The sequence below is a fragment of the Microtus oregoni genome, unplaced genomic scaffold (assembly GCF_018167655.1).
Source record: "Microtus oregoni isolate MIOR12 unplaced genomic scaffold, Mior012 000002F_ref0000024, whole genome shotgun sequence".
Lineage (NCBI taxonomy): Eukaryota > Metazoa > Chordata > Mammalia > Rodentia > Cricetidae > Microtus > Microtus oregoni.
The window spans coordinates 25,939,478-25,955,248 of NW_024543061.1; the positions used below are offsets into that span (position 1 = coordinate 25,939,478).

Here is a 15,771-nt window from a genome sequence, read left to right on the forward strand (position 1 = left end):
AACATCAGTCAAGCCAAATGTCCCACAAATATAGAAAGGTCTTCTCTGTTTCCTCTTTCCTGTTAGTTTTGTGTTGTCTGGATTTACAGCTTATCCAACAAAAGGAAGGGAGTCCTTCAGAATAATCTAAAACTGCCAGATTCACAAACAGAACTGTGCAGCTAGTGCTTAAAGTAGCAAACTGTTCTCCCCTGCGCCTTAAGGGCATTAAGGAAAGCTTTCTTTCCAACCCAGTCAAGTCATCTGCTCCCCTTCCTAGCCTAGCGCAGGCTTCCACATGTGGGCAGGAGCTCCATGCTGGATGAAAAACTCTAGCCTGAAAGAATTACTCTGAGCTTAGACTGGGGAGAAAAGTCACTGTTAGTTTTGACTGTCGCTGTCAAAGAGCCAGACAGCTATGCTTCCTTAATAGTCAGAATGCCCTTGTGAACTATATGCTTTCCAGTGGCTATATAAACACAGATGAGCACACATTGTGCCTGGCATGTAGCATCTATACACGATGTAAATTACCTTTCTGGAATTTCTGTCTTGATTCATGGCCTCCAACTAGGTTTCTCTTCAAAAGACTCCCCTTTGAGGAAGAAAGAAGGATCAGGATTGGCCAAAGACCTTTGGGAAGTATGCCTGGGAGTAATTTAGACCCTCTGGACTTTTCCCATATAGCCCTAAGAACAGAAAGCCAGTTCAATTCCAAGAACAAAGGTGCTAGCCAGCCCACCAGACCTGTGGGCTGGGAATCAGGGTTCAGAGGCTAGACCGCAGTAGTCATCAGCATTGGATTTGATGTATAACACCTGTGGGCTGGGAATCAGGGTGCAGAGGCTAGACCATAGTAGTCATCAGCATTGGATGCCATGTCTAACAGGACCTTTACAGAGAACAGCATAGTCCTGGACTCTGTCCTGGTGGCTTGACTGAACATAGAGACTGCAGTAATGTCAGTTTGGCCTTACTTTCTTTAACCCTGCCTCCTCATTAGGGCATCCACTTGACAGAACTATATCCATTATTTATACTCCAGTAATATCATCCGTAGAGCTTTAGCAGAACCCAAAACAAAAATCTTGAGATTATACACAATCATTGAGAGTTCAGGCTGTGTCACATAAAGCCTAACTTTATTAACTGGGAAGATGCCCAGCTTTTCTCAGTACTGTGCCCACATGGTATCATAGTACTTCTCGCCCATATTCCTGAAACTAATGAAGAGACTAACTCCTCATTTTTCCAGGCCATGAAAGAATGATCAGTTAGAGTGAGTAGGGCTTAGAGATGCACAGTGGCTCTTTGGTGACTTATGATCTCCTGTAATTCATTTTAAGACAATATTTTTCTGCCTTACCTTCCAAATTCCGTCTCTTATGTTTAAGCAGGATAATGAAATAAGTGCACTCCAGACAATTTTAGGAGTCTGCTGGCCAGCAGAGCTGTGACATGTCTCAGACTCCTGTAAAGGTGCTCATCTGAAGATATAAGGGTTGACCAGATGGGGAAGGTATGAGGATAAGGACCTGACCCCTCCAAAACTTGCTCTTTATCAAAGGCAAATGAAGTCAGGAAGGTAGAAGGTGCCTGAAGGACAGCTTCATCATGAGTAGGTAGCTAGACAATGGGAATATTCTGGACTCTTCTACTATGGGAACGGTTAAGATGCATATTGCCATCCATCCTACTCCCTGCCTGTTCTTTGTCTGGTACTATCTCAAACACCTTGCCCCCTTTCTCTCCTCTATTTAGGATGAAAGATACTAGCCGCAAGAATAACATGTTTGCACAGTTCCGGAAAAATGAACGAGACAAGCAGAAATTGATTGACACTGTGGCCAAGCAGCTCCGAGGACTCATCAGCAGCCACCACTCCTGAATGTTGGCCTTGGGCCCACAGAGACCATTTGCCATAGCCCATGGTCCAGGATCTCCCCTGGGCCAGCCCTGCATTTGTGCATTCTTCCTCAAAGAGAGCATATGTATTTTTTTATTAACCCCTGTACAGTATTCATATAACCTTTCCCTATAGTAAGAGAGGCACAAGAATAATCAAGAACATGAGGGGCATAGTCGGGGGCGGGGGGGCTGCCATACTTTCTTTGTTATCCTGGGAAGGATACACTGTCAGTGCTAATATGATGAGCTTCCTCTTATCCAGGACTCCACAAATTCGGTGGGTACCTGTGCTGGGAGTTGAGATGAGGAAGTAAAATATGTATCCTGTTTGCTCTCAAGTGCTCACTTAAGTGCATAGGAGAGCCTGGCAGACATAGCTATGTAGTATACCAAAGCCAGCCTCAGTTTAGGATATTCATCTGCCTTGTTGGCTTACTTAATGGCCATAAGAGTGAGGTGTGTGGCAAGATGACACTTTCACTCTGGTGCCACAGGTGGCAGTTTCACTGGTGGAGTCTAACCAGACCTTGTGGCTGGAGAGGGGTAGTTAGCAGAGTTGTACACTTGGGCCCGTGCTGAACTTGCTAGTTGCCTCACTGGGTGAGTTGTTTTTCTGTATCTTGAAAGCCAATTTGGGTTTCTTTTCCATTCATCTCTGTCCCTTCTTTCATGACCATAACACTAGGTTCATAATATAGATCAGCAGTGGCTTTTGAAGGTTCCTGAGGAGAGTCTCATACTTGCCTTCTGCAGCAGCATCTGCGTGGTCTGAACCCCCAAAGCCTGAAAACAGCCTGGGTGCTTTCACCTGGAGGAAAGCCTGATGACTTCTTGAGATTGTTCACTTACGTTTTAACAACAGCCTTCTGGCTACCACCTTTAAAGCAAATGTCCTAAGCCCTACACGATGGGCACAGCCTCCCCAGGACTGGATGTTTCTGGGCATGGATCTGTCACCATGAGGTAGACAAGGTCAGCTGTAGCTGAGGTTTGTTGCCTCTGGCCCAGCTGTCATCAACTAAGTCACATCATAGAGACAAAGCTCATCTTGCCCAAGCCCAGGGCTCCCATCTTCTGAGCTGTACCTTGGCCTCACCTCATAGTGCTTTCCTGAAATCCTATCTTTAATCTCTGGAGCCTGGACCAGCCAGGTAGACACTGAGACATGGCCAGGGCTTTCCTGTGCCATTAGTCAGAGGTGTCTACGCACTCAGTTGTGGAAGCTGTTAGGCTAACTGATCGTAAGAGTAATTGCATCATAGAACACTATCCAAGATGCCACAAAAGTGATGAGGAGAAAGACTGGTCAAACTCTCATTGCCTTTGTCACCTACTGTGTGCTTCTGGGACAGCAGTGCTTCTGTATCTCCCAGCCCACTGTAGCCTACCCCATCTTGAACACACCCCACCCTTACCATAGCCATCTTAAATACCAACAGGAAGAGACCACTGTACAGTGGTACAGCTTCCTATAACGAAAGATCAAGCCACTCATGCTCTGCAGATGCCTGCAAGCCTCATCAATGGGCTACACAATGGTGCAGAGGTTCAGAAGTCTCATAAGAACACCCAAAACTTGGTTAGCCAAGGGAAGCAGAGGCCTGTGGGAAAGAAGACAAAGTGGTGTCTCCAAGCCCCGGATAGATGAAAAGGCCGAGAACTGATTCCACTAACCTGAAGTCCTGCTGACTGAGAAGGAAGGAACGGCCCTTTACCAGTGCTCGTCAGCCTTTAGTGTAGAGAGACTGCTGGCCTGTCACAGCTTTTGTCCTTCTAGACACCATCTTGCTGCTTGTCTAGTCTCCACTCTGCCCCAGAGGAACTGTCACAGAATGAATGAAAACAGCTGGAGGAGCAGGACCACTCCCTTCCACAGCAGAGTCCTGCTGATGGGAATTTCATCCAATCTCAGGGTGTGTGAGCATGGCCACCTGGCCTTTCTCCTCCTGCCTCTGTATCTTCCTTCACTGTTCCCTAACAAAAAGCAGCATGCTACTTCTGACCTGTGAAAGCCAAAGGCCTTCAATGTCAAGGTGATTATGAATTGATGAAGTAGAACTTTTTTTTTTCATTTTATCCATAAGGCCTAAAGCTGAGCTGTCCCTGAGGACTTGAACACAGTATGCACGCCTGTAGGCCTCAGACACTGTGGCCTTATCTCAGATGCCTGCAGGCACACACATCCTGAAGAGTCTCAGGTGTGGTAAGACACTGCTGCCTGGAGGTCTGGCCTTCCAACCAGATCCACACCCGTGAAGACAGTCTGGTTTGTGAGCCATGGTTAGGCAGAGGCTCACTTACTTTTGCCATTCATGGGGGGGGAAAAACCTTTTAGTACCAGATGAGCCTGGTGTGGGTTGAGAAGAACAGGGCCTGCACATGGGAACCCACAGAGTCACTGTTAGTAAAAGGAGTGTCTCCCAGTGACTCCGTCATAAACCGGGTCCAGCAGTCCATTTGCTCCACAGCATCTAGCTCAGCAGGTCCCAGGCCCAGGGGTGGCACTTTCCAGGAGTTTCCCACTTAGACCTCTGAGTGCAGGTTTGGCTGGCTTCACCAGGTCTCCTCCACACTACTTTTGCTGTAGCCGCCTCCCTCCAACACCCCTCCCCTTCCTTTATTCACCTGCCTTTCAGCCATCCCTCACGGACGTGTTGGAAATAGCCTTTTCATTTTGCACAGTTCCACATTTGTGGGAGAAATGCAGTGAGATCCATCTGTACCTCTAAAAGGAACCTTTTCCTCTCGTGCTCACCAGGAGAGTAGCTCCGCTGCAGGCGACTGCATAAGGGGGGCTCCTCTGTGGAAAGAGCATGTGTATCCCATTGCCCTGTATACCTTCTTCTTTTAACTGGCATTAAATATGAGAATCTACATACATGTTCCAATAACCACTATGTTTCTTGTGAGGTTTTTGTTTTTATTCCTTTGGCACAGTGTGACTCTGGTTTGTGATAAATATTGAATGGCAGGCAGTGTGTCCCTCTGAGCTGCCTGAGGAGCAGAGCAAGACAGGAGCTGGTGTGGAGAGGCCCTGTTGTGACCTCAGGTGTTGTTAAGATGCATAACAGACACTGGCACAGCCACCAGGAAACACACATTGAAGTGCCTAGTCTATTGGGGTACTGGGATGGGCTGTTCACCTACTCTACGGGGACAGGCTCCAGCCAAGCAGGAATGATACAGGATGATCCAGAGCAAAGCTAGCCTGGCAGCGAGGGAGCTGAGCAGTAGGCCATGTAAAGAAAGGTCTGAAAGGAAGACAGGAGAGAGAGCGGGTGCCTGTCAGCATGGTCTTATGATTTAACTGTAGGGCTCGACAGGAGTGCTTGAGGTGCAGATCGCATTAGAGCTTGAAGTTGCCCCTAGCCTGTTAGATGCTGGGAGACAGTGAAGGCCCTTTGGGCACTTGGCAACCATGCTGAGTAGAAATGTCCATGCAACAGGCCCAGCCTGCTTACCCTCAGAAGAGGCTGGAAAGAACACCAAGCCAACAGCCTGACACTGTTGTGGGCTCTGCTGACAAAAGACCTGGGCCTTTGAAGCGGCCTGCTAGCTGGATCATCTTGAACAGTTCATTTGCTAGCTCACTAGTGACGTTAGAGTGGTTCCTAATTTACAGGGGTATTGTAAAATGTGAGAGCTGTGGAGGTTGCCGTGCCTGGCCTGCCGTAGCTGTGCACTGTTGAAGACCTTGACATCACTTCCCTCCAGTTTATGGCATGCCTCTCAGCTGAGCATCTCACAGATGTTCCCATAGCTGCCTTGTCTCTGGCTTCCTCGCCAAGCCCAGGACAAGGCTGGTGGGAGATGTGCACCTCACACCCCTGTGCAGGAACCAGGACCACCAGCTGCCGGCTCTGAGTAAAGCCAGCCTTCAAGAGAAGCCTGCCCTCATTCCACGTGCAGCCTCCTCTGCTCTCAGTTCTGTGCCAAAATATATACTCCTCCTGATAGCATGGCGTCCGTGGGTTTCCATCCACCCGTGCTTCTTTCTTTTGGAAAGCAGCTGTGGCTTTCGTCAGTGTCTAAGAAAGAGGCGTGACTAAAATACTCCAAATGATAACAAAATCCCTTTAGAGATGGATTTCACTGTGAGTGAACACGGGAGGCTCTGAACCGTGACTTTCTCTCTTTGCCTCCCCAAGTGCTGGCATATTTTGAAGACTGATGCTCACCCTTTTCAGGAAGAAGCCCAGGTCACTCCAAAAGATCAGAACAGCTTTGTTTTCAGTCATACCAAGATGTATACTGAGCTTCCAGAGGACTCTGCACTTTGGGGCACAGGGCAAAGCGTCTGGTGTGGTCGTTGGGCTGTCCCAGGCTGCTCACCCCAGAGCACCTTCCACCATCTCTGAGCACCAGCCCAGGAAGGACCAGCTGCTCATGATTCAAACCCAGGCATGTTTTTTTCACAGCTGGGCATCTTTTTTGCTTAGCAGGCAGGGGAGAACCAGAAGAGCCTCTGAGAGATGAAGCTCGAAGAGAAAGGGCCAGGCCTTCCCCTGGAGGCCTCATTCTGAGTTTAATGGGCAGCATTTGTGGGGAATGAGAGAGCCTCCAAGCCCAAGGGACCAGAAGACAAAGGCTCTTGAGGAAGTGCAAGGAGGAGGAGGAGAGGGGCCAGGACCGGCATTGTGTGGCAGAGCTCCCCCTCTATCTGTTTCAATCACTGCAGGGTTAGGGTTACCCTGCATTTGGGGCCCCACTGCATTGTGGGGTCTGACAGCCCTTGTGATGGTAATGGGGGACTCTCCCAGGGTACCCCTTCCTCTGCCAGCCCAAACCAGCTTCCAGAAAGGAATGAAGTCCATTCCCTTGGGGTGGGGCAGGTTGCAAGCCCAGAACTGGACCTAAGATAGCAGCCCCCTCCCAGTCTGCCAAGTGTACCTTCCCAGCCCAAGTCATGACCTTTCTCCCTCCAGAGCTCCAGAAAGGGAATGGAATCTGAACATCGAGCTGCTTTCCTGGCCCTGAACAATCCTCCCTTTCTCTAGTCTCAATGATGGGTCTATTCCCTCCTGTAAATGGGTCTCGCCATCTCCAGCGTTCACCTTTGCTTGGACGGGTAATTAACTACATTCTCCCTCACACTCCCCTCTCTGTTACCAGGCTCAGATAAAGCCGGGTGGATGGCTTTCTCTTCCTTTCTGTTCCGTGGGTTGCTTATTTCTAAAGCTAGTGAAGGAAGGCACTGCTTCCCCAGCAAGCCCCTTCCCTAGAGAGCTTGCTGGAGAAACCACTTCCGCAGGCACTGGAAAGGTGCCCGTGACAGCACCTCTAAATTTTTCAGCTCTGAACTACCAGTTCACACAGGTGTTTTAGGGAAGAGGTTTTCAGGAGAGAGCTTAAGGAGTCAAGTGGAAAGCTACTTGGGTTCTGGACACTGAGGGCAGATGTGTATTTACACATAAGGCAAAGTAGAACCACATCATCAGTGCTTCTTAGAAACAGGAAAGCATCAGGTGCTGGGCATCAGGACAACAACCAAGCAGCCAAGTCAGAAGATGGGGACAGGCCCATCCAGGAACAGCGACACCAGGCTGGTGGAGAGGCGGGTCATCTGGGTAGGTGGTCCACAGCAGCAGGAAACTAAGCCTCTGACTAGTCATTTCTTGTTACCCATGGACTTGTGTGTGTGTGTGGGGGGGGGTTGTTTTGTTTTGTTGCTGTTGTTTGTTTGCTTGCTTGCTTTTGTTTTTTTGAGACAGGGTCTTACTATTAGTCCTGTCTGGCTTGGGATCACCATGTGGACTAGGCTGGCTTCAAACTCAGAGTTATCCTCGTTAGTGCTGGGATTAAAGGTGTGCCACCATGCCTCGTGTGGTGTTTCTGTGAGATGATGAATTCTGCAAAGGCAAGAACCGTGCTCCCATCTGAAGCCCAGGCACACCCAGCACAGCAAGTGGTGCATGGACACGCGGTATTGGAGCTGGCTGAGAACCAGGGGGAGAAGGCTCTGAGGACAAGGAATCCTCAGGAGCCTGCCACTTGTATTCTTTGGAACTGCTACTTCGTGGTAGATAATTGATAAGCAAACCAGCCTTTAAGTTCATTTCATCATGATTTTAAAATTCTCTGTAAACATGTGCTGTCCCACTTTATCTCACAAGTAGAGGAGCGGGTTGAAAGCAGATGGGGTCAAGAGAAAAAGCAAGTAACAGTTTAGTTCCTGATAAGTCCTGAGATGTGCACTCATCTTTGTGTGTGTGGAGCGTGGTATGGTATGTATGGTGTGTGTGTGTGTGTGTGTGTGTGTGTAGCTAGCAAAATTGAGGCTTCCTCCACTGAATCCTAATCTTATTTCCAACATATAATGAATACAACAGTATAATGAGATTTTTCAAATGACTGGAATATGTGTGTACTGCCCCCCCCCCAAAAAAGATGACATAGTATATTGTATTACGGTTTTATTTATTATCAATACATCTAAAGTCACACTTAGGAAGTCCATAGCACCCTGTCTCAGGTTGGACTACACCTTTATACACCATGTCTGAACTGATCAATATTCAGAATATCCCTAGCATGTGACTACTATAAAGTATTGCAAGAAGATATCTGTTTGTATCTTAGGTATTTTTATAGCATCAAATTTAAGTAAGACATATCGATGGGTTGGTTGGTTTAAAGTTGTAAATGTCAATATAATTTTTTAAATCACACTTTATATTCTCTGCAAGATCTGGCTCTGTTTCTCTGCCCTCAGCACAAAATAATATCAATATTTTTTATCCTTGCAAACCTTTTAATTTTAAGAATAAAGAAATAATAAATGGTATTTCTTTGTTCTAATTAACATCCTCTGATTTTCAGTGAACTGGGCATCTGTCCGTTGCTGGCCTTGCTATTGTTGAACTCTTCTTTTCCGTGTGGAGATTTCAACTACTTGTTTGCTTCCAATGCTCCCCCTAGTCTGTCTCTGAGTTTGTTCATGGTGCATAGCAGTTAAAATTTTATTTTCTAAATAACAAAAAACAACCAGAAAGGGAAATCTAGAGGCTGGAAGGCTAAAGGTGCTTCCTAGGGAACTTAATGCAGTGACTAAACCACGTCAGTCTGTTTTCTTTCCTTCTGTCACCCTACCTTTCCCGTAATGAGACCTTCCAAAATCTCACTTCTCTCACACTGGCTAACCCACGGCCACTTGGTCAACTTTCAGGTTCCAGACTCTTCTGAAACCTGACTTCAATGACCATCTTAGTAGAAAGGGTCACTAAGTCCCATAGCACCCAGCATTCAGAACTCTCAATGGGAAGCCATGCCTTTGGGTTGATCAGGAATGTTCCATGGATAGACTGCCCTGACCAGTGTAGCAAACAGTATCTACAGGGAGAGTAAGGTTCTGTCAGCAGTCAGGCTCCACTGCAGATACTGAAGTCACAGTCAAGACCCACTCTGAGCAGTACCCCTCCCATCATGATGACAGATGGAACCCTGAGGACCAGCCACCCCCATCTGCTTGTGGGGTTGAGTGGGGTTTTGCTGTTGAAACATCATCTTTACAGTGATTGGATTTCATGACTAATTTCCCCACCTCAGATTATAAAAATACTAAGCCACGTTTTCTTCTGCTGCTTCACTTTTTAATGCATTATTCCTTTAACAGTTTTAATTTTGCTGTGTGATGAAGAATGCAGCAGACCTTTGGGTCTTTCATGTGACTGCTCAGTGGTCTCACATCTTTATGGTGTGTATAATTCCTGTGTGACTCCTCTGGATCTGTTTCTGGGTTTTCCACAGTCTCCACTCATTCTGTTTCTGTGCATGTTGTTTAAGCACCATATTTTTGTGCTTGCTTCCAAATCAAGTCATTGATTTTCTGTGCTATGCTTTTTCAAAATGTTCCAGGATAAATTCATAATTTATTAATTTCAAGTTTCAAAATTCTATAATGATTTTTAACTAAACATAGATTGAATGAATATATGAAATAATGAATGGGAGTTCACATTTCTAGATAGCTTAATATTTTCTGCACTTGGATTCTTTTATTTATTATACTGCTTAATGTCTGATTTTTCATTAACGTTATAAATAAAATTTCCCTCTGCATGCTGTGTTCTCTCTCTTCTTCTTACCTACCTCCCCAACCCCCTCCCAATGTGTGTGTGTGAGAGAGAGAGACAGGGAGAGATGGAGAGAGAGAAAAAAAGTTTTGCTGTGTGGCCCTGGATGACCTGGTACTTGCATAGCTCAGAGTGACTTCAAAATTGTCGTGATCCTCTTGCCTCGGCCTCCCAAGTGCTGGGTTTATAGGTTTGTCTTGACTATAGGAATGAAATGTACAGAGCCATCAGATTTCCAGAGCTCTCAAGGTCTGCTCCTTCTGGCAAGATTTGGAGAGCCAGTGTTGTAGTGATGAGGTGGTAGCTCAGTGCAGCTACTATTGCAGGGAGCCATTCAGGGCTTGGTTTGTAGTTTTCAAAGCCACAAACCTCTGCAGTCAGAAAATGCTTTCTTGAGTTATTTGATGGCAAAAACTGGATGTAATGTGAAGCCAAGTATCACTTTCATTTATTGCTTAATACAGATAGGTAAACACAACAAAATAGGTAGTGTTTGGTTATGGGCTATTTCTCAAATCTTGTTGAAGGACTATGTGACCATCATGCTATACTATCTTTCTTAAATAAAGTCCTTTTTTTTTAAAGATTTATTTATTATGTATACAACATTCCTGCAATGTATGTTTGTATGCCAGAAGAGGGCACCAGATCTCATTATAGATGGTTGTGAGCCACCATGTGGTTGCTGGGAATTGAACTCAGGACCTCTAGAAGAGCAATCAGTGCTCTTAACCTCTGAGCCATCTCTCCAGCCCCCTTAAATAAAGTCCTTAAACACGCCTGGCCCCAAGGAATTTGAAAAACATATTGTAGATCAAATATTCATATGCTAAGAATATTTACTAGAGAAACTATACACAAACATAAAGAAAGCATGTCTGATAATGTCTCGTATAAGCACTGCTTACTAGGATAAAAAGCAGACATGTTCATCAGTGGGCTACTGGGTCCATTATGATGCATTCACCCAGAAGATTACTATATAGCTGTTAAGATTACTATAGCTTTATATGTCAACATGCTGAATCAAAAAGAGCTGTCCAATAAAAAGGAAGCCAAAGAATGCTAGAAAACATATTACAGTTTAGATTTTGAAAGATAATTCGGAGTAATGGCTATCTCTGAACCTGATGACGTAACAATAGCATGTGTTCTGCATTCCGTAGTAAATGAATGTCACAGAGATCTGAGATGCTTTTACAGGTCCAGATTGGCATTCTATTCAATCTGTTGATGCCTGCATAGTGTATTAAACTATCTATTCATTCTCCCCTCCCCTTGGTTTCTCTATGTTGCCTGGCTGTGGCTGTCCTGGAACTCTCATTGTCCACCAAGCTGGCCTTAAACTCACAGAGCTCCTGAGTGCTGGAATTAAAGGTGTGCACCACGACTGCCTAGTGTGTCTATTTGTTCTTGTCTAATTTGCTTTCACTTGCTGATAATTGTAGACACTGCTGAAGCAAACATGTCTGAGATTATTTTATATGCATATAAATATCTCTGTAGGGGTAAAGGGAAAATGCTTTACTTTTTAATAGATAATGTCATTTGTCTTTCCATTTTATTTTTTTCTTTTATTGAGAATAGATTTTTTTTTTATATATATAACATTCTGACTATGGTCTCCCTGTACTCCCAGTTCCTCTCTACCGCCCCCCCCCATCTGTATCTACCTCCTTTCTGTTTTTCATTAGAAAATAATCAGGCAGTGCTGAAGTGATGGTTTAGTGGTTAAGAGCACTGTCTGCTCTTCCAGAGGACCTGGGTTCAGTTCCCGACACTACATGACAACTCACAACCACCTGTAACTCCATTTCCAGGGGATCCAAACCCTCACATAGACAGGTAACAAAACACCCATGCACACAAGAGATAAAAAATGAATCATTTAAAAAATAAGAAAGAAAAAGGCAGACTTCCAAGGGATAATAAAATATATAAGATAAACAAAAAAAAAACCACATAAGAATAGGACAAAACAAAAAGAAAAGATTTTAAAAAGCAGAAGAAACAGATGCAGAGACCCACTCATTCACACATTCAGGGAGCCCATGAAAACTGGAAGCCATAATAATTAGACACAAAGGACCTATATATAGGGTAAGACAAAGGAATAAAAAAAATCAAGATAAAATTGGAAAAAAAAGAAAAATCCCTAATACAATATTATGAGATAAGGAATCTCCAGAGATGCTGTTGAGTTTGCTTTCTGTTAGCTGTCTTCTCTGGGCAGACAGCCTGTGAGAACACAGTCTACGAATGGAGTCCGGTGAGAATGATGAGTATGCTTGTGAGAAAACTCCAAAAAAAAAACAAGAGTCTTGTGACCTCAATTTTCTTAAACATAGACTTGGTCTTGGTATGTGTTTTTGTGTTCCTCCCAGGTGTAGCGGACAGGAGTGAGTTGACTTCGCTGGTTGTTGTTCATGTGCCTCTATGGAAAAACATGATTGCACACTTTACTCAGGTGACTTTTCTTAACCCTCAGAGTATAGAGTGTCTGATGCTTTGGATAAAGTTGGCTGCTGCATGTGACTTTAGTCCATCTCCTTTTCAGGCCCCTCTGCCAGGTTCATGCAGCCAACTCGAGTGGAAAACGGCAGCTTACCCTTAAGAATAGTTTCCCAGGGAGACTCCCCTGGAGAAAACTAAATTTTCATTTGCAAGTGGCTATCAGCTGGAGATTACTTTTAGGTTAAGGATGAGGGCGTGTCACTTCTCCTCTCTAGGACCCCATCTGGTACAGACCCATGCAGCCCTAGGTGTGCTGCCTGTCTCTGTGATTTCATATGTGTATCAGTCCTGTTGTGTTTAGAAAACCTTGTTTTCTTGGTGTCTTCCATCTCCTCTGGATATTCCACTATTCCTCTTTCTTGAGGTTTCCTAAGCCCTAAGTGGAGGGATTTGATGGAGACATCCCATTTAGGATTGAGTGTTCTCTCACTCTCTGCATATTGTCTGACTGTGGGTCTCTGTATTTGTTTCTGTCTGCTGCAGGAGGAAGCTTCTCTGGTGATGGCTGAGCAAGACACTGATCTATGAGTATAGCAGAATTTCATTAGGGATCATTTTATTGTTATGTCCCATTCATAGAACATTAATATTTGGTTTTTATCTTAGGTCCCTGGACTATCTAGTCCCAGGTTCTAGTCACCAAAGCAATATAAGGTATGGGTTCCATCTTGTGGGGTAGGCCTCAAGAAATCACATTAGATATTGTTTAGTTACCAGCTCAACTTCTCTGCATTCAATGAGCCATGTAGGTGTTGTCTTCAGCAGTAGGGCCTTGCCTTCAGCTTGTGAAGAGCAACCTATAGTCTTAACAACAGCATGGGTTGTTTGGGGGTTGTTTGGGATCCCTTTGACCAGCAACTTAATTAGACGTAATCCATTCCTGGAACTGGAAACTTCATTTGGTGATAAGAAATGTCCATTTAGGGCTCTGTCTCTTTCGTTACTTGGTCATTTCATTTAGATAGCCTTCATATATGTATACATTTTAGTTTTAGGAAGCTTCTACTGTATTAAGTTTCTATACTACTAAATGATCCTTAATTGTAGCTGTCTCTCCCCATATTTTCTCCCTTGTCCCCCTCTTCCCTCTCTCTTCCCACTCGACTCTCCCATTACAATCCTCCCTACCCTGCTCTATACCTAACTTCTGTGGTTGTAGATTATAGCCTGCTTATCATAGACTTAACTGCTAATATCCACATATAAGTGAATACATACCAAGTTTTTCTTTCTTGGTCTGGGTTACCTCACTCAGAATGATTTTTTCTAGTTCCATCCATTTACCTGTGGATTTTGTGATTTCATTTTTAATGGTCAAATAATATTCTATTGTGTAAATGTACAACATTTTCTTCATTCATCTGCTGAGTAGCATCTAAGTTTCTGGCTATTATGAATAAAATAGCAATGAACATGTTTGAGCAAGTGTCTCTGTGATAGGGTGAAACATCCTTTGGGTATGTGCCCAAGAGTGATGGAGATTGTAGGCCTATATTTCTGTATGGCACAAAAGCAGTCTGAGCTGATCACGTAGCTCTGCAGACAAGCTGTCTCTGCCTAACAATAGTAAGGATGTACTTGTTAGAAATGTAGATCTCCTGAGGAGAGGTGTTGACTGAAACTGGTCAGGATGTTTGGTGCTTGCTTCCTTTGTAATTTGGAGGATGTCTTATAGAGATGCTAATTTATGGCCTACCTGACTGCTAGATGCGGACTTGACTTGAGCCCAGGCACCTGGTTGCCTAGGAGACAGCCTAATGTGTTCCCACTCAATTGATGTAATGATATATAAGGTGTTTGGAGAACAAACGAGATCTTTGGAGAGAGATCTTGCCCTTCCATGATGACCATGTAAGCTGCGTCCGTTTATTCCTGGTGACTCCGTTCCAGTCCAGTTAGGAAATCTGTGTTGGACCCACACGGCCCGGACAAGAGATAGATCTTGGCGTAGATCAGTTCCCCTCATCCTGAGGAACCACTGTGATTTCCATAGTGTCTATACAAGTTTGTAGTCCCACCAGCCATGGATTAGTGCTCCCTTTACTCTACATTCTCACCAGCATGAGCTGTCAATTGTTTTATTGATCTTGGCCATTCTAATGAGTGTAAGATGAAATTTTGAAGTAGATTTGATTTGCATTTCCTAATGACTAAGAATGTCGAACATTTCTTTCAAAGTTTCTCAGCCATTCTCTTTTGAGAATTCTGTTTAGATCTGTACCTCATTCTTTAATTGGGTTGTTTTCTTGATTTCCAGTTTTTTGAGTTCTTTATTTATTTTGACTATTGACCCTCTATTGGGTGTGTAGCTGCTAAAAAACCTTTTCCCATTCCTCAGTCTTCCACTTTGAATGATATCCCTTGCTTTGCAGAACCATGTCAGTTTTGTGAGGCTCCATTTATTGATTGTTGATCTTAATGTCTGTGCTAATGGTGTTCTGTTCAGAAAGTCTTTTCCTATGCCAATAAGTTCAAGACTATTCCCTACTTTCTCTTCAGTCAGGTTCAGTGTATCTAGTTTTATGTTGAGGTCTTTGGTCCACTTGGACTTGAGTTTTGTGATAAGTATAGATCTATTTGGATTGTTTTACATGCAATCAGTTTGACCAGCACTTTTTTTTTCTAATGTATATTTCTGGCTTCTTTATTAAAAAAAAAAAAAAAACAGGTGTCTGTAGGAATGTGGATTTATGTCTGGGGCTCCCATTTGTTTCCATTGATCAACATCCATTGTTTTTGTGCCAATGCCATGTTGTGCTGTTTTCATTACTATTGCTCTGTAGTACAATTTGAGCTTGGGGGATGGTGATTGCTCCAACAAGTCTTTCATTGTTCAGATTTGTTTTAGCTCTCCTGGGTTTTTTGCATTTCCATAGGAAGCTGAAAATTGTTCTTCAAGGTCAATGAAGAATCGTGTTGGAATTTTATGGGTATTGCATTAAATCCGTAGATTGCTTTTGATAGGATAGTCATTTTTACTGTATTAATCCTACCGATCCATGAGCATGGGAAATCTCCATCTTCTGATATCTTCAACTTCTTTCTTCAATATTGTAAAGTTTTTAACAGGCAAGTCTTTCACTTGCTTGGATAGAATTATCCCAAGATACTTTATAATTTTTGAGGCTATTGTTAAAGGTGTGTTTCCCTGATTTCTTTCTCAGTCTGTTTGCCTTTTGTATATAGGAGGTTGCTGATTTTTTGAGTTAACTTTGCATCCTGTTACGTTGCTGAAAATGTTTGTCAGCTGTAGGAGTTTCCTAGTGGACTTTCCCAGGGTCACTATCATATCATCTGC

At 44.1% G+C, this 15,771-nt stretch overlaps 1 protein-coding gene across 3 annotated transcripts in view; it reads left to right on the forward strand.

Annotated features, from left to right (window-relative positions):
- Exoc6b (exocyst complex component 6B) overlaps positions 1–9,876 on the forward strand; it is a 477,853-nt gene extending 467,977 nt beyond the window's left edge. For all 3 annotated transcript variants that reach the window (XM_041645429.1, XM_041645442.1, XM_041645435.1), the window contains one exon: positions 1,741–9,876. In XM_041645429.1, the coding sequence (XP_041501363.1) occupies positions 1,741–1,867 (127 nt within the window). In that variant the 3' untranslated portion in view covers positions 1,868–9,876. The remainder of the gene's footprint in view (positions 1–1,740) is intronic.
- The last annotated feature ends 5,895 nt before the right edge of the window (positions 9,877–15,771 follow it).